A 20,619-nucleotide genomic window follows, 5' to 3' on the forward strand; every position below is an offset into this window, starting at 1 on the left:
AGACGCTGATCACCTTCAATCTCTTCATTGAGCCGCTTCTCATGGGACATTGGGACATTTTTTAATTTTAAATTTTTTTGCAGTTTTTGGGATATATTGGGAAATGGTTATAGTTACCACCCCAAATCCTAATTGATAAGTTCTTGGTTGATGACAAATCATCCCTGAAAATTCCATGCAATTCAGGTTAATAGATTTAGCAAAAAGGTGGTAAAATACATACATACAAAACCAATAAATAAATACACACAGACAAAAACATAACCTTCCCCCCAACTTTTGTTGGCGAAGGTGACTCGAAAACTCCAGAGGAAATTTAGTGTGCCGGCCTCTCCTATGATCTCAGTGTCTCACTGGGAACAGACTGATCTCCATGAGGCACCTCTCCCTTCCGCTTTGTGTGGGGCATTTTTTCATTTTTTTTTCATTTTTTTTTTTTTTTTTGGGGGGCGGATTAAAAAAAATAATACAATTAAACTGCCGAATAGTATAGTAATCTTTGCGCCCGAGCGCGATCCACTGTGTTGTGAAATCTTGCATAGTTTTCGATGAGCCATCAGCTGAGAATGAACTGAATGCTCCATTCTTGGTCAACTCACTACCAATCGACCAATCAGGACGCGTGAGGGGCGTGACTGAGAGTTCGACCCCGCCCCCTCCCCCCTCATAAGGACGGAGGTGGTCGCTGGCGTCATAGACACACCTGTTGAGGTGCATCGGGATAAACCAGAGGTTTCACACCGAGCAGGAGCGCGAGCAGCCGTGAAGGTCAGTAAACCATCTCTTCCTTGACACGGGGAGTCATTCTTAGGACTTACAAAACCGACAGAATGATGAAGGAAACGCCGCGGGTGTGATTCCTGGAACGTTTCCTGTCCTTGAGAGACACACGGGGGCTGTTCCACTTGTTTGCCACCTACTGCGTCACCTGCCCCTCTTGAGGATTTTGGTGTCGTGGAAACATTACCGGACGTGAACAATGATTTGATTAACTTCACGGATGCTGCTACAACTATACTTTTTTTTTATTACATTTTTTTTTTCTCCCAGTAACATTTCAATGTGCCTGAGCTTTAATGGCTGACTATTCCAAATGACAAGATTTGCACTTAACTTATACGTAACTTATGTGAAGTTACTGTGTTAAAGGTTTTCCCTGTAGTTAAAGCTGCACATGTGAACCCACAGTCACGCGTCATGAAGGTGCGCCATGGGAGTAGTAACCTTTACATCTAAATGCCAGACTATAGCATTGATTTTCTTGTAAAGGCTTGTCATTGTTCTGTTTTTTTTTTTTTTTTGGGGGGGGTTTTTTTTGGGTTTTTTTTCTCGAGAATTCAGACCGGCCTTGCCTTCCTCCTCCTTACCCAGTGGGCCTGTCCAAGCCCCACTTTGGGAGACACACCCAGAAAACCTGTCCTGTAGGATTGTGCGCAGACCTGGAGCGATGAGTTTTGAATTCAGCTGCTGATGGATGGGACAGACGTTTCCCTGAAGGGAGGGAGGGGGGGGGGGGGTCGATTTAAAAAAACAAAACAAAACAAAAAAAAAAAAACACAAAAAAAAAAAACTAGCCAGTATGAGCATGGATCTGATAGATTTCTGTTTGGTAGAGGTGACGTGTTGAATAGAAGTTCCTCTTGATACAGACATGCTTCCTGAACCAGTCAGGCAAGTTTTAAAGTCACTGAATCCAACTTCTGCAAGAACCTGTTTCAGAGGTGTTGGGTTTAGTTTCACACCAACATCAACACTGTATCTCTGTTAAGTTTTTGTAATATTCTCGCACTGCATCAGCAATCTGCTGCAAGGAGTTTGTGTAGTTCGGTGTTGAATCACTTCCTGCACATGTGGCAGAGGCAGGATTTATCACATGAAGCCTTTCTAAACACGGGTGTTATTGTCGTGGGTCTTCAAACTTTTGTGAATCAATTCTGTCGAGGCGTCTTTTGTGGCTATATGAGGCAGACTGACCACTCTTTGTCCTCTCTCCACACTCTTGGCTTTGTCTTTTTTTTTTTTTTTTTTTTTTTTTTTTTTTTTTTTTAAATGCTCAGACAAGCAGCTGACAACAGAGCCTTTGAGACCTTTTTGATTGTGCTTTGTTAAATAGATTGTATCACCACAGTTGGCCTAAACTGGCTGGTTTCACCTGTTTGTGACAAACGAGCTGGATTTTTACTGACCACTACATGTTTACCCACTTTGTTGACTGAAATGTCACTTTGTTGACTGACTTGACCTTTGCTCTATTTTTGTAGGTGAATTGCAAGGCTCCTCACTGAAGATGGCGCTTAAGAATATAACGTCCACTGCTGCGCTTATTTATGACGAGTTTATCCAAAATGCAGGTGAGTCTCAAACATTTTCCCCAAGTTGCCTCAAAGGTGTACTTGTAGTGTTAAACATTCTTTGAAATGCTCCTTGATTGGCCGTACTAGTCACATTTTACCAGCTTTCCGTTCCGTTGCAGACTTGAGGACGGAGAACTGGCTGCTTATGTCATCTCCGCTCCCCCAAACGCTAATCATCACAGCTTACATCTACTTCGTCACGTCGCTGGGGCCTCGGCTAATGGAGAACCGCAAACCCTTTGACCTGAAAAGTGTCCTCATTGTCTACAACTTCGGTGTGGTGGCTCTCTCGCTCTACATGTGCTACGAGGTGAGTTTAGCTGTTGCCGCAGTGGTATGAAATGTTTATCTTCCAAGATATTTACACTATGAATCATACTGCAGGCTTGCACAGTCTGTGTATTGGAATCTCATTGTCACACATACCTTTGGTTCGAGACACAAAAGGAACCTGATCAGAAGGAAGTTTTGTGTAACTGTTGCCTCATATTTAAGGGTATACCCCTCTTGGTAATGACATTTATTTAGGAGCATATTTCAGAGCTTTACTTTAGAATGATTCTGTTAAACCTGTCACTCGAACACCAGCTGTATATCTTCAATATCATTTCTAGAATATATTTCATAGAATTTCTTTTTGGGATTGTTGATGTATTTCTACTCTATATAATCTTCTGTATAAGTTGTTTTCACAAGGCACATTATTTATACAGAATCACTGAAACTCTCAACAATTCAGTGCTTTATAAGGAAAATGTCTTTTTGGACAATAGTTAGAACTTTTCAAAGTCTTTGCTTGTGCCTGACTTCAGCTGTCCCCCTCTGTTGCAGTTTGTGATGTCAGGATGGGGAACAGGATACTCTTTTCGATGTGACCTGATTGACTTCTCTGAATCGCCACAGGCAATTCGGGTAATTAAATTTGAATTCGTTTTCTGAATGAACTGCAATTTTTTTTGTTTTTTTAAAGCAGTACTACAATACTTCATTTTCTCCCCTAGATGGCAGCAACGTGTTGGCTTTACTACTTCTCAAAGTTCATTGAAATGTTGGACACAGTAAGTGACAAATGGTCTCTTCTAATCTAAATTGTTTTCCAGCTTCCCATTAACAAATTATGTATATATTCTTCTATTCAGATCTTCTTTGTGCTGAGGAAGAAGAACAGCCAGGTGACGTTCCTTCATGTCTACCATCACTCCATCATGCCCTTCACCTGGTGGTTTGGTGTGCGTTTCGCTGCGGGTAAAATGCACTTTCTGTATCCAAAATTGGATATTGATTTCCGTTGGACACTGTGACTTACTGTGCTCCCTGGTTTAGGTGGACTGGGAACATTTCACGCTCTGCTCAACTGTGTGGTCCACGTCATCATGTACTCTTACTATGGGCTGACTGCGATGGGCCCCAGCTACCAGAAGTACCTGTGGTGGAAGAAATACCTCACGACCATTCAGCTGGTAAGCTAATTGACTTGAGGGAGGGGAAAACCCCCCTTTTTTTTTTTTAACCTTTCAGTAAAAGTTGACCCTAATTTTTATCATTGCTCCCCAGATCCAGTTTGTTATGGTGACCAGCCACATCTCCCAGTATTTCTTCATCAAGGACTGCCCCTACCAGTTCCCCATCTTTGTCTACATCATCGGCCTGTATGGCCTGATTTTCCTGTTTCTCTTCCTCAACTTCTGGTATCACGCCTACACCAAAGGCAAGCGGCTGCCCAAAGTGCTCCAGGCTCAGACTTGGGCACACCACAGCAACGGAGTCATGAATGGCAACGCAAATCACGAAAAAGATGAGTAACGCAGGACCCCGACTTATCAATGGGCTCGGGTTTGACTTTGTTTGCGAAAGCTCGTCTGTGGTTGTATGAAGTTCAGGCCCAACTTGTGTGTGTGTGGACTGTATTCTGATTGCTTTTCTACCTGCAATAGACAATCTGTTGAATATGACCAAAGCTATATTTAAGATGTTTATTGAAACAAGTGACAGGATTTTATTGAGGTTTCTATTGACTCTGAAGGTAAAGCCCAAGTTTTGCTATGAAGACTTCCTAATATCCATTCTTTTTCTGCAACAAAAACTAATTCAAAAGTCAGAAAAAAAGACTCCAGTGTTTACAAAGAGCTTCACCTGCAGATAAGACTGCGGGGCCCTCCACTGTTCTTGCACTGGGCACCCATAAGAAGCATCTAATGTCAAGATTCCCTTCACTTTTATTTTATTTTTTTTTTCCCTTTTCCTTCAACTTTCTTACTCCTCAAAACCTTTTAGGAACTCCAGTATAGGTTTATTTTAAAGGTATGCACTGAAAAGATGAGTGTTGGTTATTTCACGTGATCTAAACAGATGTGGTCTCTCAGGAGTTCAGGCTCCACGACGCATCGTTAATTTTCATAACATTGATAAAAGGTTGCATGCCGTTTTTCTTAACCCCGCCACCCAGTTTGGCTTGCATGCCTAATTCACTATGGCTTGAGTCACAGCTGCTGAAGGTTTAGATGGTGGCATCAATGTATCCATTTCATTTTGATGATCCTATGAAGCAATATTGTGACAGACATGCCATAGAGACGGCCTGACGGACCCCCTGGGGTTCTTGTAGGATCCAGAGCAGAGCTTTAGCTACAGATTGACTACTACTTTACTGACTTGTTTTGTAATAAAACACCATAAAATGATGCTGTACACAGTCTCTAACAGTTTAGTCCTCCAGTCAGAACGCCTACACCAGCCTTTTTATTCACGAGTTGAAGCTGTGTGGTTAACATGGCTGGAGTCCGCACCCACGGACATTGGTTCGATGGAGTAGTTTAATATCTCGTTATGATGACCGTAAAGTGAATAACACTTCGCTCCTCTGGTGAATGAGGACCCAGCTTTGTGTGGAAAGGGCTTTTTTTTTTTTTTTTAAAAAGAAAATCACGTTCAAACCCACCATAATGCTAAAGGTTTACAGATATTGGATTCATATAAATGTGACTTATATTGTTCAGTTTCTTGTCAAGTCCCTCCTTTATACCAGTGGTTAAAATATAAGAATTATGTAACATGTAGTGTTTATATTTTGTTTTTTTAAATGTATTTATACAAAATAAATGATCATTGTACTTTAAAAATGCCTGGTTTTGTCCTTGTGCTGTTGGGTGTTGCGCTTGGCTAAATGGTAGAAGTGATTTGGGTAATTGTAGATCAGGTCAAAGCCCAGAGGTTGGCGGTTCACCTGGGATGATAAGATCAGAACAAGGTTGTGGGACATGGCTGTGGCCTGATGTGCTCTCCATGTCGACCACTGTGATGATGCAAATTTAACTTGTGATTCAATACAAAATGGACAATTCTTAGCAGTCCAGTGCTCATTTTCACAAAAGATTAAAACTCCAAACTAAAAATTTTAGGTTGGAAATTTTACTTGAGATGAGTAATTGTAGATTTTTACCATAATGCCTGAAAACGACTTGGTAAATGTGACATTCATGCTTTATCCAGACTGCACTTCATTATTTGCGCCACTAGAATGTGCTGAGGAACTGAGTTACAAGTCGTATTCAGTCTGAAACTGGATGAAGGCAGATAAAATCCTCTTCCTCTTCATGAAGAATCGGATCCCCATGAGGCTGGCTCAACACATCCTGCTGTGACGCTCTTTTTAATTTACAGGGCAACAACTGAACCTCCTTTTTGTGGTCCGTTTCTGCAGAGTAAAGCACTGTACATTCAATTTCCCTGTTAATTTGGTTGAAACTTTATTTCTACAAGTGTGGAATCACACTACTGTGATTAAAGAATCAAGTCGCTGAGAGGCTTTCAACTGGACTCTTAACCAGCAGGGAAGCACATGTTGAATATTCCTTTGTTACAATGGAGAAATGTGAAGTCTTAAGAAGTGAGCCATTTTCACGCAAGGTTGTGCATCAAACCAGAAGCTTTATTTGTTAATGTCCTTCAGATTCAGTTCGTCTGGAGTTGAACTTCCCATTCAGCTTTCCTTGGTAACCTCGTGAAGCTTCAGCAGCTTTTCAAAGACCAAACGATAATGTGTCCAGATATGACACGATGACGGAAGAGGTTCTTGAAAGACTCCTGGATGTGACTGAATACAGACACGGAAGATACTCATAGAACTACAACCCACAGACTGTCTGTTTCTCTCGCATAAGCACGAGTACTAAAGCCAAGCGGCTAAATGGAGAGATAAGAACAGGCAGCAGGACAGCTCAACCGTTGGAGGGCATGGATGATCGCTCTCCAGCATGATGAGTTCCAACAACCCCTGTCTGTCTCTGAGCCACCCTCGCAGGTCCTTCCCTGGTCGGAGTGTGGGAGCGGCTGTGATAACTAGGTCATTATCGGGCCCAACGTGTGAGACGGCTCATCGTGTCAAATGTGTGTAACACAAATGAAGCGAATCAATGACCGCAAATTTGTTCCTGCCTTCCTCCATTAAGACGCATGATGATGTTATTGTTTCATTTATGTCAGGGAGATTTCAATCATATTTAATCATTTCTGGGTTTTCCATGTTTGCTGTTGGATGAACAAATTGGTTTAACGAGTAAAGAAATAAAGAGGAGAATGGGACTTGGATGAGTGTCAACTTCTGTCATGTCCACATTTCAGATACTCTGAAAACACATGTCATGTAACATAATGTCAGAATCATTAGTGGAGTGAGTCTCAATTAGGTCAAACAGTGTATCAGTTTGATTCCATAATTAGATTCTACAAGCTCTAATTGTATTTGCTCAGTGACATTTCTTTTTGGGTGTAATTTCTTTCAGATTTTAAATGGACCATAAAATGTAGAGTTTCAATCTAAATATATAGATCAAGTCTTCCATACAAAGTTCTATTTTTTTTTTTTATGTCTACAGAGGTTTGAGAACATTTCACAAATTGATCACATCTATTCTGTCTTATTAGCCGTGGGCTTTTTTCTTTCTTTCTTTTTTTCCTCACCATCTCAATGAGAGTTTGTCTACAGATTCCGAGATGTGTGTTTTGATCCCCATCTTGCACTTGGCTCCATGTCAGAGTCTCATTGGGCAAGACCCTGAACCTCCAGTTGCTCTAAATGGTCAACTAGCCCGGAAGCAATTGCCTCTGGTGTGTGTATATGTGTATGTGTATATATATATATATATATATATATATATATATATATTTGAATGGGTGAATGTGACTAACAGTGTAAAGAGCTTAGAGACTTCTAAAGGGACGTAGACCCACTTCAAGCAATACAGCTCCACTGTCCTGTCTCCTGATGATACAAACCTACAGAATCTATGAGTTTAAAGCGCTCACGATTTGTGACCGATCTATAATTAAATTGATTGTTTCAACAGTTTGGGTTCGCAACAGATTTTTTAATCTGTTTAATCCAAGGATGGCTGGGAGCTGAAAATCTCAAAAGCAGGCAGAAGATGTAATAAAATTCAGGCATCTAAACACAATTTAACACTCTCTAATCAACCATGTCAAGTAATGTGTAGCACTGGAAGGAAGCCAGTGCAAACCCACCCACATACAAGCAAACTCAACCCACTCAGGAAACCACACGTGAGGGGGGAAAGTCGCCAGCTTCAGTGACACAAATGAATATTTTCAGTCTTCTGGTGGATTAAAGTTTTGAAATGAATTTTCTTTTATAGCATTCAGCTCTGATTTAGGGCTGAGCGGTCAGTGTCAGGAAATATTGCAGCACAACTGGCAAAAATATATGTTGAAACGGCACACGGGGCTCGATAAAACATAGTAATGTAATTGATTATGAATATAAGTACCTATTAGGCCACCGCCCACAGCGGTGTAGTGCTCAGCATTCTTACCTCATCACAAAAATAACCCTGGTTCACATCCCTGTTAAGCTTGGAGGCCTTTTGAGTTGTTTTTTTTGGGAGAGTTTGAATGTTCTCCCTGTGCGTGCGTGCGTGCGTGCGTGCGTGTGTGTGTGTGTTTGTTTGTTTGTTTGTTTGTTTGTCTCTGTGTGTTTCCACTGAAAACCTGTCGGGTATGTTCCAGCCGCCCGCGACACTTACCTTAAGAGCCATTAAAGAAAGATGGAGACACATTCATCTTCAAATCTAGTTTTCTGTACATTTCATTGTGACGACACACACAGGAAGTCAGGGTAAGATATTTTCCTTCACCATCGGTGGATTAGAAAACATGGTTCTTGTCTGGTCCAGACCTGCAGAGCGGTGAAAGTGGGGACGCGCGTTAAGGAGCTGACTGCAGATAGAAAAGACAGAGAAAGCTGGATGCTACTAATTTTCTCTGCGACCACTATAATTCATCAGGTCACGATGCTTCCAGGCAGTCGCAGCATCGTCACGAGCAACAACAACAATAAAACTTGATCACGGTTAATTTGTTTTTAATTCTTGTAGTCGTGACCGCTGATTGGAAATTGTATCTGTCTGCTGATCCTCAATCTTGTGGAACAACGACAGCCCCTTGGAAACCTTCCAGTGAAGGGCAACAATGAACAATGAGACGTGCTGATTCTGTGGGAGAGAACAGAGGCTGCTGGAGGGGAGACGTGACCACGAAAAGTTACAAGAGGCTGACCAAAGAAAAAAAAAAGCAGAGGCAGAGATGTGTCCAGTAGCTCAGTTAGTGAAGTTGAATTAAACTGAGAGATGCGACCAAGACAAATGTGTGTGCTTTCTGCAGCTGTGAGCAGAGAGCAGATGGTTCCCCGACAGTAATTATTGGTATTTTAAATAATTGTAGGTATTTGGTGGCCCTAATAACACTCCCATCTCCCTTTCTCCTGGTTTTCAGCTTATTTTCGCTTCTTACAATTGCCTCTGGGTGAAAAGTGAGACTCAGAGTGATGTGGTTTATTCAAATTTAAATAAAAGACACAATTAGAAGGCTGGAAGTAATGTCCTGCCAGTGTTTGGCTCTCATTGTACCTCCACAGCAGTGTCTACTTTCATTTGTCATTCAAATGCTGATGGGATTAGAGTTTGATAAACTCATTAGACTAAATCTAATTTGGTCATTTTTGGTGCGGCTACTGCAGTCAGATGTTATAATCAGCAGAAGGAGTGACAGTCATGATTATCTTAGCGGGTTGGAACAAATAGCAGCTCAACAGTTGTACAATCCTGGCTTATATCAAATATGAACTCAAAAACTCCAAATCCGAGCGACACTTTCAACCTTCAGCTCGTGGAAAATTTCTAACCTCAACGAATGTTTTTTTTTTTTAGATGTTTTGAGAACTTCTTTGCAAATTCCCACTTTGACACAGTCCTGAGCGATAAGAGCCTGATCCTGATGCCAGAGGTGCGACGTCCTGCATGTTTTCAATGTCTCACTGCTCCCACACACCTGATTGTGATGTGTTATCAGGCTTTCTGCAGGGCTCGGTGACAACACATCCAGCGACCCAAGGCCAAGCGTTTCTGTGTTATTTTTGTATGTTCAACCTATTTGTCTGTGGATACTCCAACTTCCTCCCTCAAATACCACAAAAAAAAGTATTTCATTTATTTCCTGTGTAATAAGCATCATGAGCTTGTCTTTTTTTTTTTGAACATGGAATTAGTTGGAGAATAGATCCAAAAGAAAAATTGAGAATTAAGCATTTTAAACAGAACTCTCAAACATTTTTTACATTTTTTTTTTTTTACTTGATTCTGAGAATTCCAGCCTTTTTGTCATTTTTCCACTATTGTGAATTCGATCTCCATCCTGCAGACGCTGTGCCCTTTCTGTGCACCTGCACCTTTAAATCCTGCGTTGCATCCTTTTTTCTGTTTGTCCCTTTGGGCAAAACTTTGGAGAGCACACAAGGTCCCCAACACTTCACACTGTGAAGTGCCTTTCTTCCCCTCTTTGGGATGGAGGCTGTCAACACCTTTCATCGCGGCTGTGGGTGCACAGCAGTGGAAGAATTATCATGCATTTTGGATCGAGGGAATAGTTCTGTATCCACTCGGCAGCAGTGTGTTATGCCCCTCCTCAAGTTGACGTATCGATCACAGTCTTGCCTTTCGGTGAGGCTTCACTCGAATGATTCCAGTGTGTGTGTGTGTGTGTGTGTGTGTGTGTGTGTGTGTGTGTGTGTGTGTGTGTGTGTGTGTGTGTGTGTGTGTGTGTGTGTGTGTGTGTGTGTGTGTGTGTGTGTGTGTGTCTTTTAGCTGCTGCCTCTGTTGCTTTAAGTTGTCATATCCGCTTGTGGATAACACAGCAAGGAAAAGCTATTTATGTTTCTTGTGTTCCATCAGCGAAGAATTCCGTCCAGTTCAAATTCAAGGCTCAAGTGTTTCACCCTCCTTTGGCAAACAGCAGACAAATAGCAAATTATCTACTGTGTGGTGGTTTTTTTTGTAACAGTATGAAAGAGGAACAGAACAGATACCCTTTGCATAGTATTAGCATAGCCATTCCAGTCCTGTGAGTGTGACAGACCTTGTGGCCAGGCAGCCTTGTGTCTCTGTGCTCCGGCTGCTTTCTTTGCTGAAGCACAGACAGCAGCGTACGGGCCTGTTCGTCTGGTTGTTACCTGGAGGCCAGCCCACTCTCCTGCTTGTCTGCCCGTTTCCTTTTTCCTCATGCTTGTGTTTTTTCCCCAATGTAAATTAATTCAACAAACCAGGATTCATTGTGACTTTTAACAACAAAGAAAGTTGTGGGATGCATTAGGAAATACATTTATGGGCCTGGCTCAATTCTTTATCGGGGAATCAAGCCCATACCACAAGGGTAATATTAGTCTTATTTTATTAAAAAAAAAAAAAATGTACATAATGAGTTGAGGATATGTGAAAAGAGTCAAGACAACTGCAGACAAAAGTGTATTAGTTGATGATATTGGCACAGCAGCAACAGCAGCAGCAGATAATCTGGAGGTCAGAAAGATGCCTTTTCCCTGCTTGACAGTCTTTTTTTTTTTAATTGTTGAAAAGAAAGTATTATTTCGCTGGTCTTCAATCTTTTTTAACTTGTTGTGTTTAGTTGCCGCTCATTTTAAATGATGGAATAAGTTGTTGTTATATTAAGTTGTGGTCTGTATACACATTAAATTACTGCAGCATGCCTATCAAGGTCTGTTATCAGATTATGTGGGACGTAAACTTGTAAAGCCATGCCACCGGAACAATTATATCACATGGAATGTACAACTATTTGTTAGATTTACCAAAAATATGCTTCATGCTGCTCCTTTTTTAACTTTTTCTGAATTCAATATAGAAATTGAGCATTTTGCAAATGCATGACTTTCATAAATGTGGTTAGTTTATTGTTTAGTGCACTGCTGCATGTTGCTGTATGTTTTCACCTCGTTGTTGAGGGATTTTTCTTAGAAAGAAGTAGGGCGGTGGAATAAAAGCCAGATGTTGAGGGTTGCATATTCATTATACCCATGACACTTGTGGGTGATGAAGAGCATACTAAAAGTTTGGAGTTTAGCTCTCCACAACCTCAAAAAAACAACAAAAAAAACCCCATACACTTCAGAGAACGAGAAGCAGATTTATTTTTTAATGACCATAACAATTATATTTACAGCATCTGGAGCACAAAAAAACGCAACATGCAAAGCACTCCAAACGGTATTGCATTCTGTGCACATACAAAAAACATGAGTTTCTGTAGAAACCAATCTGTTGCAACTGTATAATAAAATGAGTTTCTTCTGGCTATAACCTCATAACAATAGACATATTATTGTGTGGGCCACATGGTGTTATTGCCTTCGTTGTGTCATACAGAAATGTTTTTAGGAGTTCGAATCCAGGTTTGTATGTTATCCTTGTGCGGATGTGAGCTTTATTCCAATACCCTAGTTTAGTTCTACAGTCCAGATACATGCGTTTGAATCCCGACCGGATGTCCTATGACTATTCTGGCAGATCATTATTTGAATGCTAGACTTATTTTCAACCTGCACATTTTAAATTAAGTGAATCAAACTTCTGGTTTGGAGGAGGAATCCATCCAAGCAGCTTGTGTTCATCCGTCCATCTTCTGTAATATTGTACATCTTCTCTTTGGGGTTGACTATAAGTGGAGGCAGAATACATCTTGTAAAAAACATATAAATAAAATCCGTCACAGAGATAACTCAGACAGATTTGTTGTTTTTTTAATCATATATGCACAAAACAGTGACCAATTTACAGTCACCTATAATTTCACATATAAACTCACCGGCCACTTTATTAGGTACACCTTGCTAGTTCCGGGTTGGACCCCCTTTTGCCCTCAGAACTGCCTTAATCCTTCGTGGCACAGATTCAACAACATTCCTCAGAGAGTTTGGTCCATATTGACATGATAGCATCACGCAGATGCTGCAGATTTGTTGGCTGCACATCCATGATGCGAATCTCCCGTTCCACCACATCCCAAAGGTGCTCTATTGGATTGAGATCTGGTGACTGTGGAGGCCTTTTGAGTACAGTGAACTCATCGTCTTGTTCAAGAAACCAATCTGAGATGATTGGCGCTTTATGACACGGCGCATTATCCTGCTGGAAGTAGCCATCAGAAGATGGGTACACTGTGGTCATAAAGGGATGGACATGGTCAGTAACAATACTCAGGTAGGCTGTGGCGTTGACACGATGCTCAATTGGTACTAAGGGGTACAAAGTGTGCCAAGAAAATATCCCCCACACCATTACACCACCACCACCAGCCTGAACCCTTGATACAAGGCAGGATGGATCCATGCTTTCATGTTGTTGACGCCAAATTCTGACCCGACCATCCGAATGTCGCAGCAGAAATCGAGACTCATCAGACCAAGCAACGTTTTTCCAATCTTCTATTGTCCAATTTTGGTGAGCCTGTGCGAATTGTAGCCTCAGTTTCCTGTTCTTAGCTGACGAGAGTGGCACCCGGTGTGGTCTTTTGCTTCTGTAGCCCATCCGCCTCAAGGTTCGACGTGTTGTGCATTCAGAGAGGCTCTTCTCCATACCTCGGTTGTAACGAGTGGTCATTTGAGTTACTGTTGCCTTTCTATCAGCTCGAACCAGTCTGGCCATTCTCCACTGATCTCTGGCATCAACAAGATATCTTTTTCGGACCATTCTCTGTAAACCCTAGAGATGGTTGTGTGTGAAAATCCCTGTAGATCAGCAGTTTCTGAAATACTCAGACCAGCCCGTCTGGCACCAACAACCATGCCACGTTCAAAGTCACTTAAGTCACTTAAATCACCTTTCTTCCCCATTCTGATGCTCGGTTTGAACTGCAGCAGATCGCCTTGACCATGTCTACATGCCTAAATGCATCGAGTTGCTGCCATGTGATTGGCTGATTAGAAATTTGCGTTAACAAGCAGTTGGACAGGTGTACCTAATAAAGTGGCCAGTGAGTGTATATCTATACATAAAGGCCAACCTAGACACAGTGACAGGGTTTCTCCAATACAGTGCAGTGATATATATTTTAAGCTCATGTTCTATTTTGTACCAGAGTTGGATGAGAGAGCCTGAAAAGAATCTGTTTCAGATATCATCGTTATTATCTACTGTGGAAAAATGATTGGTTCTTCATGTGCGGAGTACATCTTTTGGATGAGGGAAACAGATCATCATCTTCTTCTAATGTTTTCTTTATGTGAGGTTCTCTCAGTGGGTAGACAGTAAGGTCATTGCTTCAGAATCCATTCTCAGAAGCATCCACAACTGAGTTTACATCTGCCGGAAAACCATTGCATCCTTCTGCATGTGTGTTTGTGTCAGTTTATAGACTTTCACCATCAGTCTTGTTGAGAGTGTTTGTTGGCCATAATTTATTTAGTTGATCAGAAAAAGAGAGAGAGCGAGAGAGAGAGAGAGAGAGAGAGAGAGAGAGAGAGAGTGTTGCACACAAATGCGAGCAGTGTGATGTTTTCAGCTGTTTGTCTTTTGGAGAGCCTGAAGCTGCACATGTTCCAGACATATAAAAAAGGCAGCAGTTGTCCTGAGGGGCCTCTCATAAGGTGCACATTTAATTTGATGTGATTCATGCTGATGTTTGCCATATGAAGTACTGTTAGATAGGTGCTGCTCTGCTCTCTCATGTCCTCCATTGGTGCTTTCATAGCAAGTGTGATCCAGTTTTCTCAACTCAGATGTACTTTGGCCGTTGAGTCCTGGGATCAACATGCGCAGCATTTACAGGACCTAATTTACTTTGTCCCTCGGTGTAATTTAATTTGAAGGAGCCATTCGATAATAACACACCGCAATTGCCTGAAGACTTGTGAGAGAGACTGCCTCTCACAATGCCAATCTGAAAATATTCACCTGATTGACTGAGGTGAGATTCTCTCTTGACCACAACACCATGGCTCTGGTCCCTCCAGGGCAAAAGAAAGACGCCCCAGCGTGGGTCAGTGTTCCTATCAGGGCTGCTTTGGAAGCTAAATAAACATGACAGCGCTTGTTTCTGCCGTACACATGGAGAGCAGGCCTTCAATGGCTCTGCAACACAAGTTATATCTGCCAATGTGTTGTTGCATTTGCAATTCACGTCTTCCAGGGCATGTTGTATTCCCTGTGGTCGCTGAAGCAAGAGTGAGTCGCATCATCTCTGGGAACTGCGAGAGAGCGTGTGTGTGCGTGTGTGCGCCACATTGTAAAATAATGTCAAACCAGATTCAGGCAGTCTCTCTCTCTCTCTTTGTTATTTTTTGATCAGAAATACACAGCTGATAAAACAAAATCCTGGAAGCATCCATTATGTCTGTGCTTCGAGTGGATCACGGAGATAAAACAGGATCTTCAAGAATATGTCAGAGTCAAATTCAAAAAAGGGATTCCGATCTCGATCATCCTTAGTAAAAGCATATAGGGTAAATCCTGACAAGCTCAATGACTCTTCAGCACATTAAACAGCACTTTCCTCATCTTCCTCCGTCTGCTTACTCCACTGTAATGGAAATGTTTCCCCCACTGCTCTATTCTTATTCCTCGTCACTGTAAATACAGCAATCCATCTCATTCTGTCCTCCCCAACCACCATAACTTTGTCCACAACCATGAGAACTTCCATTGGGAGGAGGAGGAGGAGGAGGAGGAGAAGGAGGAGAAGGAGGAGGAGCGGGAGGCTGGAACACACGAAATGTGTGATTGGCCAATAGGCAGAGTGCACTTTAACGTGATTGGCTGCAAGCCTAAGAGCAGCGTGCAGAGTTCCCTCATTCCAGAGAGCATCAGTAAGCAGCAGAGGGGGACTTGCTGTGTCTGAGATGCACACCAGATACTTTTGTTTGTTTTGTTTTCTTTGATTGAGACTCTCGGAGGGCAGACAGACGACACGGTGAAAGGGGCCCGGAGTGGATAAGTCTCTCCCTTTCTGGAACTTTCTGAAAAGGAAAGAAGTAAGGTTTTCCTCTGCTCTGTCTTTCTGTCACTCTTCCGTGTCAATAACCGTAGTACAGTAGCATTTCTTACTATGAAGTTACTATGAAAATTGCACAAAATATAAAATGACTATCTGCACAGCAATGTGATATCAGACAATGTACACACACACAGTTACCATCGATTCTTTTCCACAGTTTTTATTCAGATATCATTGTGTTCATGCTCGTGCTTGGTTATTCTTACAGTATGTGCTGCCGTGGATGTGTAAGCATGTGTTCAGGCACTGCAGTGTTGTGTGCATGTGAAGGATGCACAGAAAAAAGAAAGTCTCCTTGTGCTTTAAAGATGGTACCGGTGCAGTGCGACTTCACAGTGACCAACCTCATCAGCAAACTTGTCACTGCATTGCTTTGCATTGACAGAGGAGTTCAAGGTCTCCCTCACCAGAATCTCGTGTGACTTTCAGGCTTGTGGGGTGGCGGTGGTGGTAGTCGGCTATAAATAGGCCTGCTCCAAATTGTGCTGCAGTCACACATAAATTTACGGGGAACAAGAAATGACACAGCCTTTGTTTAGGAGTTAGGAACACTTTGATTCCCTTTGGCATCGACACTGTTCTTGTGGCAAAGAGACATGACTCCAGCATAATCACAGAAGGGGAGGGAGTATAACCTAATACCCTTGTTTTACTCCCATATTATCACAACACGATGAGATGTGAGGGAAAGAGGAAAACAGACAATGGAAGGAGACAGAAGGTCTAGCGGTCTTGGTTTCAAGGCTTTTCCCCTCCCAATCTGTCGATGTGAAGTAGTTTACTTTATCAAGAAAAAGTTTGACACTTGCAGAGTCACTGTACATGAAGCAGATCAGTTATAGCTCAACTTGATCACTTTGTATACGTGTGCATATTGATTAGGAAGGGCTTGTTGTTTTCTGAAGTATACATCTTCATAAATGTGCTCATACAAGCGTCATGGTTTTGTTTTGGGATGACGTGCACTCGCTTGAGTGTGCACAGGAGGGAATAAGTTAGGAAGTTACATCATACTCACACATTGTTACTCTGTTATTGGATCCAGGAGGATTGTTGAGTCATCTGACCAGCTAACAAACATATGGACCCGTTAATGTTTTGCAAGTATTTACTATGATGACTATTGTATCACACTGTTACAGTTATACAACACACTTTTTGAAAGTATAGTTTGTGATGACGAGCGTATGCCTCACTTCTGTTCTTTGTAGCTTCTCAGCAGGAAGATTAGCCTGCACTTTGGAATATCCACCTGTCAGCCAGCGCCGCTTTATTGCGGTGGAGAACACAGGGAGCCTTGTGCTGGAGCCGACCTCTACTATGCAAATGTGCGCTGCCAGAAAAACTGTGTACTCCACCTCCACGTGGATGCATCAGCCAGATGCGAAGAGACACACTAAGCCCATTGTTCTACCTGAGCATTTACCTGAGTGCTGGGACACAAGATGTGGCTAAGACTTTGACCTTTGTGACAGCAGTGTTGGTGCTGTCCTCCTCCGCTGTGCAAGGATGAGACCCAGTCAGATCAGACAGAATAGGGAATTGCGAAGCTGACTTGAAAAATGACTGCTTATACAACTGTATGAACTATGAGGCATACACAAGATTTGCCTTTGTCTGTTCTGCTTTTTCTGAAGCCTGCTGTTGGGCAGCAGAGTGCATGGTAATGAGATTGTGAAATATGTGTGCAGGGACACAAAGCATCTGCACTGCTGCTGACATCTCTGCATCAGTCTTCAAAAGAGGGACCTCTGCAAGCTGTTTGCAAATATCTGCATGCACTGATGATCTGTAAGCCCTTAAGTTAAAGTGACAATGTCAACTCAAGTGTTTATCAGTCTTTGTCGTACCCTTATGGCTCTGTTAACTGGAGGGGGACTGTGAATTAGATACTCCGTGAAATAGCTTTTATGGGTTTATTGAGGTTATAGACCAATGGTCAAGCAGCAGTGGGGGACCGCAACGTTTGTTGCCAACAAAGTCAAATGTCACAGGTTTCCCTGAGCCATTCTTGGCATTTTGTGTGTGGGATTTAATGGAAAAATTAAATCATTTGCTTTCCACAACATATTCATTACTGTAATATAGGCAGTGTTTGTTTTCATTTGTTATTCTGGCAAGGGTAAGTATGCAAAAGACCCTCGAAGCCTCCAGGCGTAGACACTGCAATATACATATATACACATTAGAAAGGACAAGCAAGTGACACCAAAGGCATTCCAGTATCTTTTTGTTGAAACTCTGTTCCCAAAACAGTGAAGAGGAAAATCTCACTGCACTCAAAGCTTTCTTTTGAAGTCGCTGTCTGACTTTCCAGCTTCAGTAACTTTTACTGGGCTGCTATTGACTGTAAAAGTCAGGTCATTTTCTTTCATCTTATTGTTTTAAAGAGAAATCGAATACCAATTAGTCTTAACAGCAGCTTTTCTATTTCAATTTAGAATGACTAGATAAAAAACTTGAAGAGCCGAGGAAGATTTAGGTATATGATATTTCCTGCCTTTAGTTTGTTGGCATTCATTTACTGCTACAAATCCAGTCCAGAATGTGCGGTTTGACAATAAATCTACAGACGAGCATGACTTTTGGACCTTCCATGAAGTCTTTCCCATTGCACGCCCTTAAAAGGCAGCACTATACGTGATGAGTTATACAGATATGTTCAAACCAACATGAAGGAGAAGATTAAAAAAAAGAAAAAAAAGATCAGCTTTAAAGTCTCCCTCTCTATCTCTCTGCAGTAGGGATGATTAGCGCAGCTGGATTAAAACGAAGACAACCACAAAATAATGTCTCACTATCAGTAGCCTTGAGTAGTTTTAGCCTTTAATTGATGTCATGTACACAAACATATTCAGGGACAGACGATCGCACCCGAGAGGATCTGTGCCGCTTGTGCAGCGTGTGTTTGTGGAGGCTTTGTTATGTTAGGCAGGAAAAATGACCTCTAAAGGCCACGAGAGAGGAGAAAAGAAGAAAAACAGATGGGACCTGCTGCTCAATTCTTCTTCCCTTTCCTTTTGTCACACTGGATGTCCTGATATTGTAATTAGAAAAAACAAACAAACAAAAAAAACCTGCAGCAGCACAGACTACTTCTCCAGACACACTGCTTCAGCATTTTGACTGAACTGTAGAGCGAATGGGTGGGGGGATCCATAATATCCCCAGGGAGTGGTGGTATGCACTAGTTGTGTTTTGGTCATCTCTTGCGCTGCACATCCTGGTGCTTTGTTATGAAATCCTCTTGATTTCCTGCACCGCAGAAAACTTTCCGTAAACAACTGTTGACATTTTCTGTTTTGACTAGATTATTACATTGTTGCTCCTAAAATCACAAAATGTAGCTTGGATAGGAAAAACTGGAGTTTTGCTGACTGTGGCGAAGATGTTCTCACGGTTTCTCCCAGATGAAGAGTAAAATATTGCAGCATTGAAGGATCATTCCAGTCCCACCACACTGCCTCCAACACAGTCAAACAACTGGATTGTGTTGCACAGTAACGTCTCATCTCGTCTCTCACTGAGGACTGATCTGATTGCTCGGAGGGAGCCCAATCCACACAGCAATTGGAGTGAAGTACTTTTGACAGCTCGTGTTTGTACAAGGAAAGGAGGGATGAATATCAAGGCACATGGGTTATTTAACTTTTCTGCCTTGCAAAATAACCCTTTTTTTTTTTTTTTTTTATGACTAAACAAGGTTTTAGTCGTGATCATTTGGATTGAATCTACCCCCTCCGCTGAAATTCTTTACTTACAGTGCATGCTGTCTTCCCCTTGTGGATGGTCTTCCAGGTATCTTACTAAGTGTATTCAAATGGATGGAGGTGTTGTACATTATTTATCAGCTTATGGCTTTGATAAGAGCTTTTCTTAGTCTGGAGTACAAAATGGATTGAAGCCAGCTTGCTAACATTAGGGGTCACATTTTGATCGATGGCAGACTCACACATACAGCACTGTGCTCACTGAAACACATGCACACAGCAGCTTTCACAGGTGCCAGGTGGTTTATGAAACTCTGTTAGTGTCTTGGGAACAGTCCAGTCATGTTGCACAAGGAAGGTTTTTTTTCCGAAGAAAAATTAGTTATACCAAACTTCACACTGTTTTCACTTTGAATTCTGGCTTTTACTGAATCAACAAGTCTTTTCCTCATGATTTCTGATAAACTATCAAAGCAGAAAAGTTCATCCTCTTTAGAGATGCTGCTTGGTCTTCCCATTATGGGGTATGGTCAAAATAATGAGTGTGCAAAATGGCTGTTAAATAGCACTCGCTTACAAGTCACAAATACACAGTGGTTCTGAGTATAAGATAATTATATTCCTAGGATTACAAAATGAGGGAGCATGGGCCTAACGCACTAAACTAAATAGTGCAATAAGTTATTACGTGATAAAAGTAGCATTAAAAAAATCCTTTCAAAATTGCAGCAGTTAATGTGATAATGCAGTTCATAGACAGTGCTGCATTTTTTTTTATAAATAAAAGCTTTTTGTTTTGGCAGGTTTTGTGCTCATTTTCCTCAACAGCAATAGGTATAGTGGCCGGGGTAGTTGTGTTCATTCATGGAGGATACATACTCTGCAACACATTATGGTTGTTAAAAAAATTTTTTTTTCCTTTTTATTCCAATATGGGAAAGTTATTTTATTGGCCATTATTTCATTATTGGGTGTTACAACCCTTGATGGTCATCAGGAAATCTCGGATTAAACCAGACATTCTCCATGACATGTTTTTCACAATATGAGAGAATGTAACCAAGATATGTAGCAGGGTTAACAACAACAACAACAACAACAACAACAACAACAACAACAACAACAACAACAACAACAACAACAACAACAACAACAACAACAACAACAACAACAACAACAACAACAACAACATATCCTCATTA

General features: G+C 41.6%; 2 protein-coding genes across 4 annotated transcripts in view; both read left to right on the forward strand.

Moving 5' to 3' along the window:
* Window positions 1-693: 693 nt before the first annotated feature.
* Window positions 694-5,468, forward strand: elovl7a (ELOVL fatty acid elongase 7a). Of its 3 annotated transcripts, none has more exons than XM_080466478.1 (8): window positions 694-768; window positions 2,262-2,351; window positions 2,456-2,664; window positions 3,186-3,266; window positions 3,356-3,412; window positions 3,494-3,599; window positions 3,678-3,814; window positions 3,909-5,468. In XM_080466478.1, the coding sequence occupies exons 2-8, from the start codon at window positions 2,288-2,290 to the stop codon at window positions 4,155-4,157; spliced, it is 903 nt and encodes a 300-aa protein (XP_080322604.1). In that variant the 5' UTR covers window positions 694-768; window positions 2,262-2,287; the 3' UTR covers window positions 4,158-5,468. The 3 variants fall into 3 exon arrangements, with proteins under 3 accessions (XP_080322604.1, XP_080322605.1, XP_080322606.1); XM_080466479.1 differs by having other exon boundaries at window positions 2,474-2,664; XM_080466480.1 differs by having other exon boundaries at window positions 696-768; window positions 2,442-2,664.
* Window positions 5,469-15,503: 10,035 nt separating this feature from the next.
* Window positions 15,504-20,619, forward strand: part of pde4d (phosphodiesterase 4D, cAMP-specific) — a 188,103-nt gene continuing 182,987 nt past the window's right edge. Inside the window, exon 1 of the mRNA XM_080467072.1 lies at window positions 15,504-15,684. The gene's annotated coding sequence lies outside the window, so the exon portion shown is untranslated. The remainder of the gene's footprint in view (window positions 15,685-20,619) is intronic.

This window comes from Lipophrys pholis (genome assembly GCF_963383615.2).
Source record: "Lipophrys pholis genome assembly, chromosome: 7".
Taxonomy (NCBI): Eukaryota; Metazoa; Chordata; class Actinopteri; order Blenniiformes; family Blenniidae; genus Lipophrys; species Lipophrys pholis.

What these genes read in the sequence shown, in the direction of transcription:
- elovl7a (XM_080466478.1), top strand. Translation starts at nt 2,288, where the DNA reads ATGGCGCTTAAGAATATAACGTCCACTGCTGCGCTTATTTATGACGAG. An exon ending in AATCGCCACAGGCAATTCGG is followed by an intron (nt 3,267 to 3,355) that starts GTAATTAAATTT and finishes TTTCTCCCCTAG; the next exon opens with ATGGCAGCAACGTGTTGGCT. An exon ending in TCATTGAAATGTTGGACACA is followed by an intron (nt 3,413 to 3,493) that starts GTAAGTGACAAA and finishes TCTTCTATTCAG; the next exon opens with ATCTTCTTTGTGCTGAGGAA.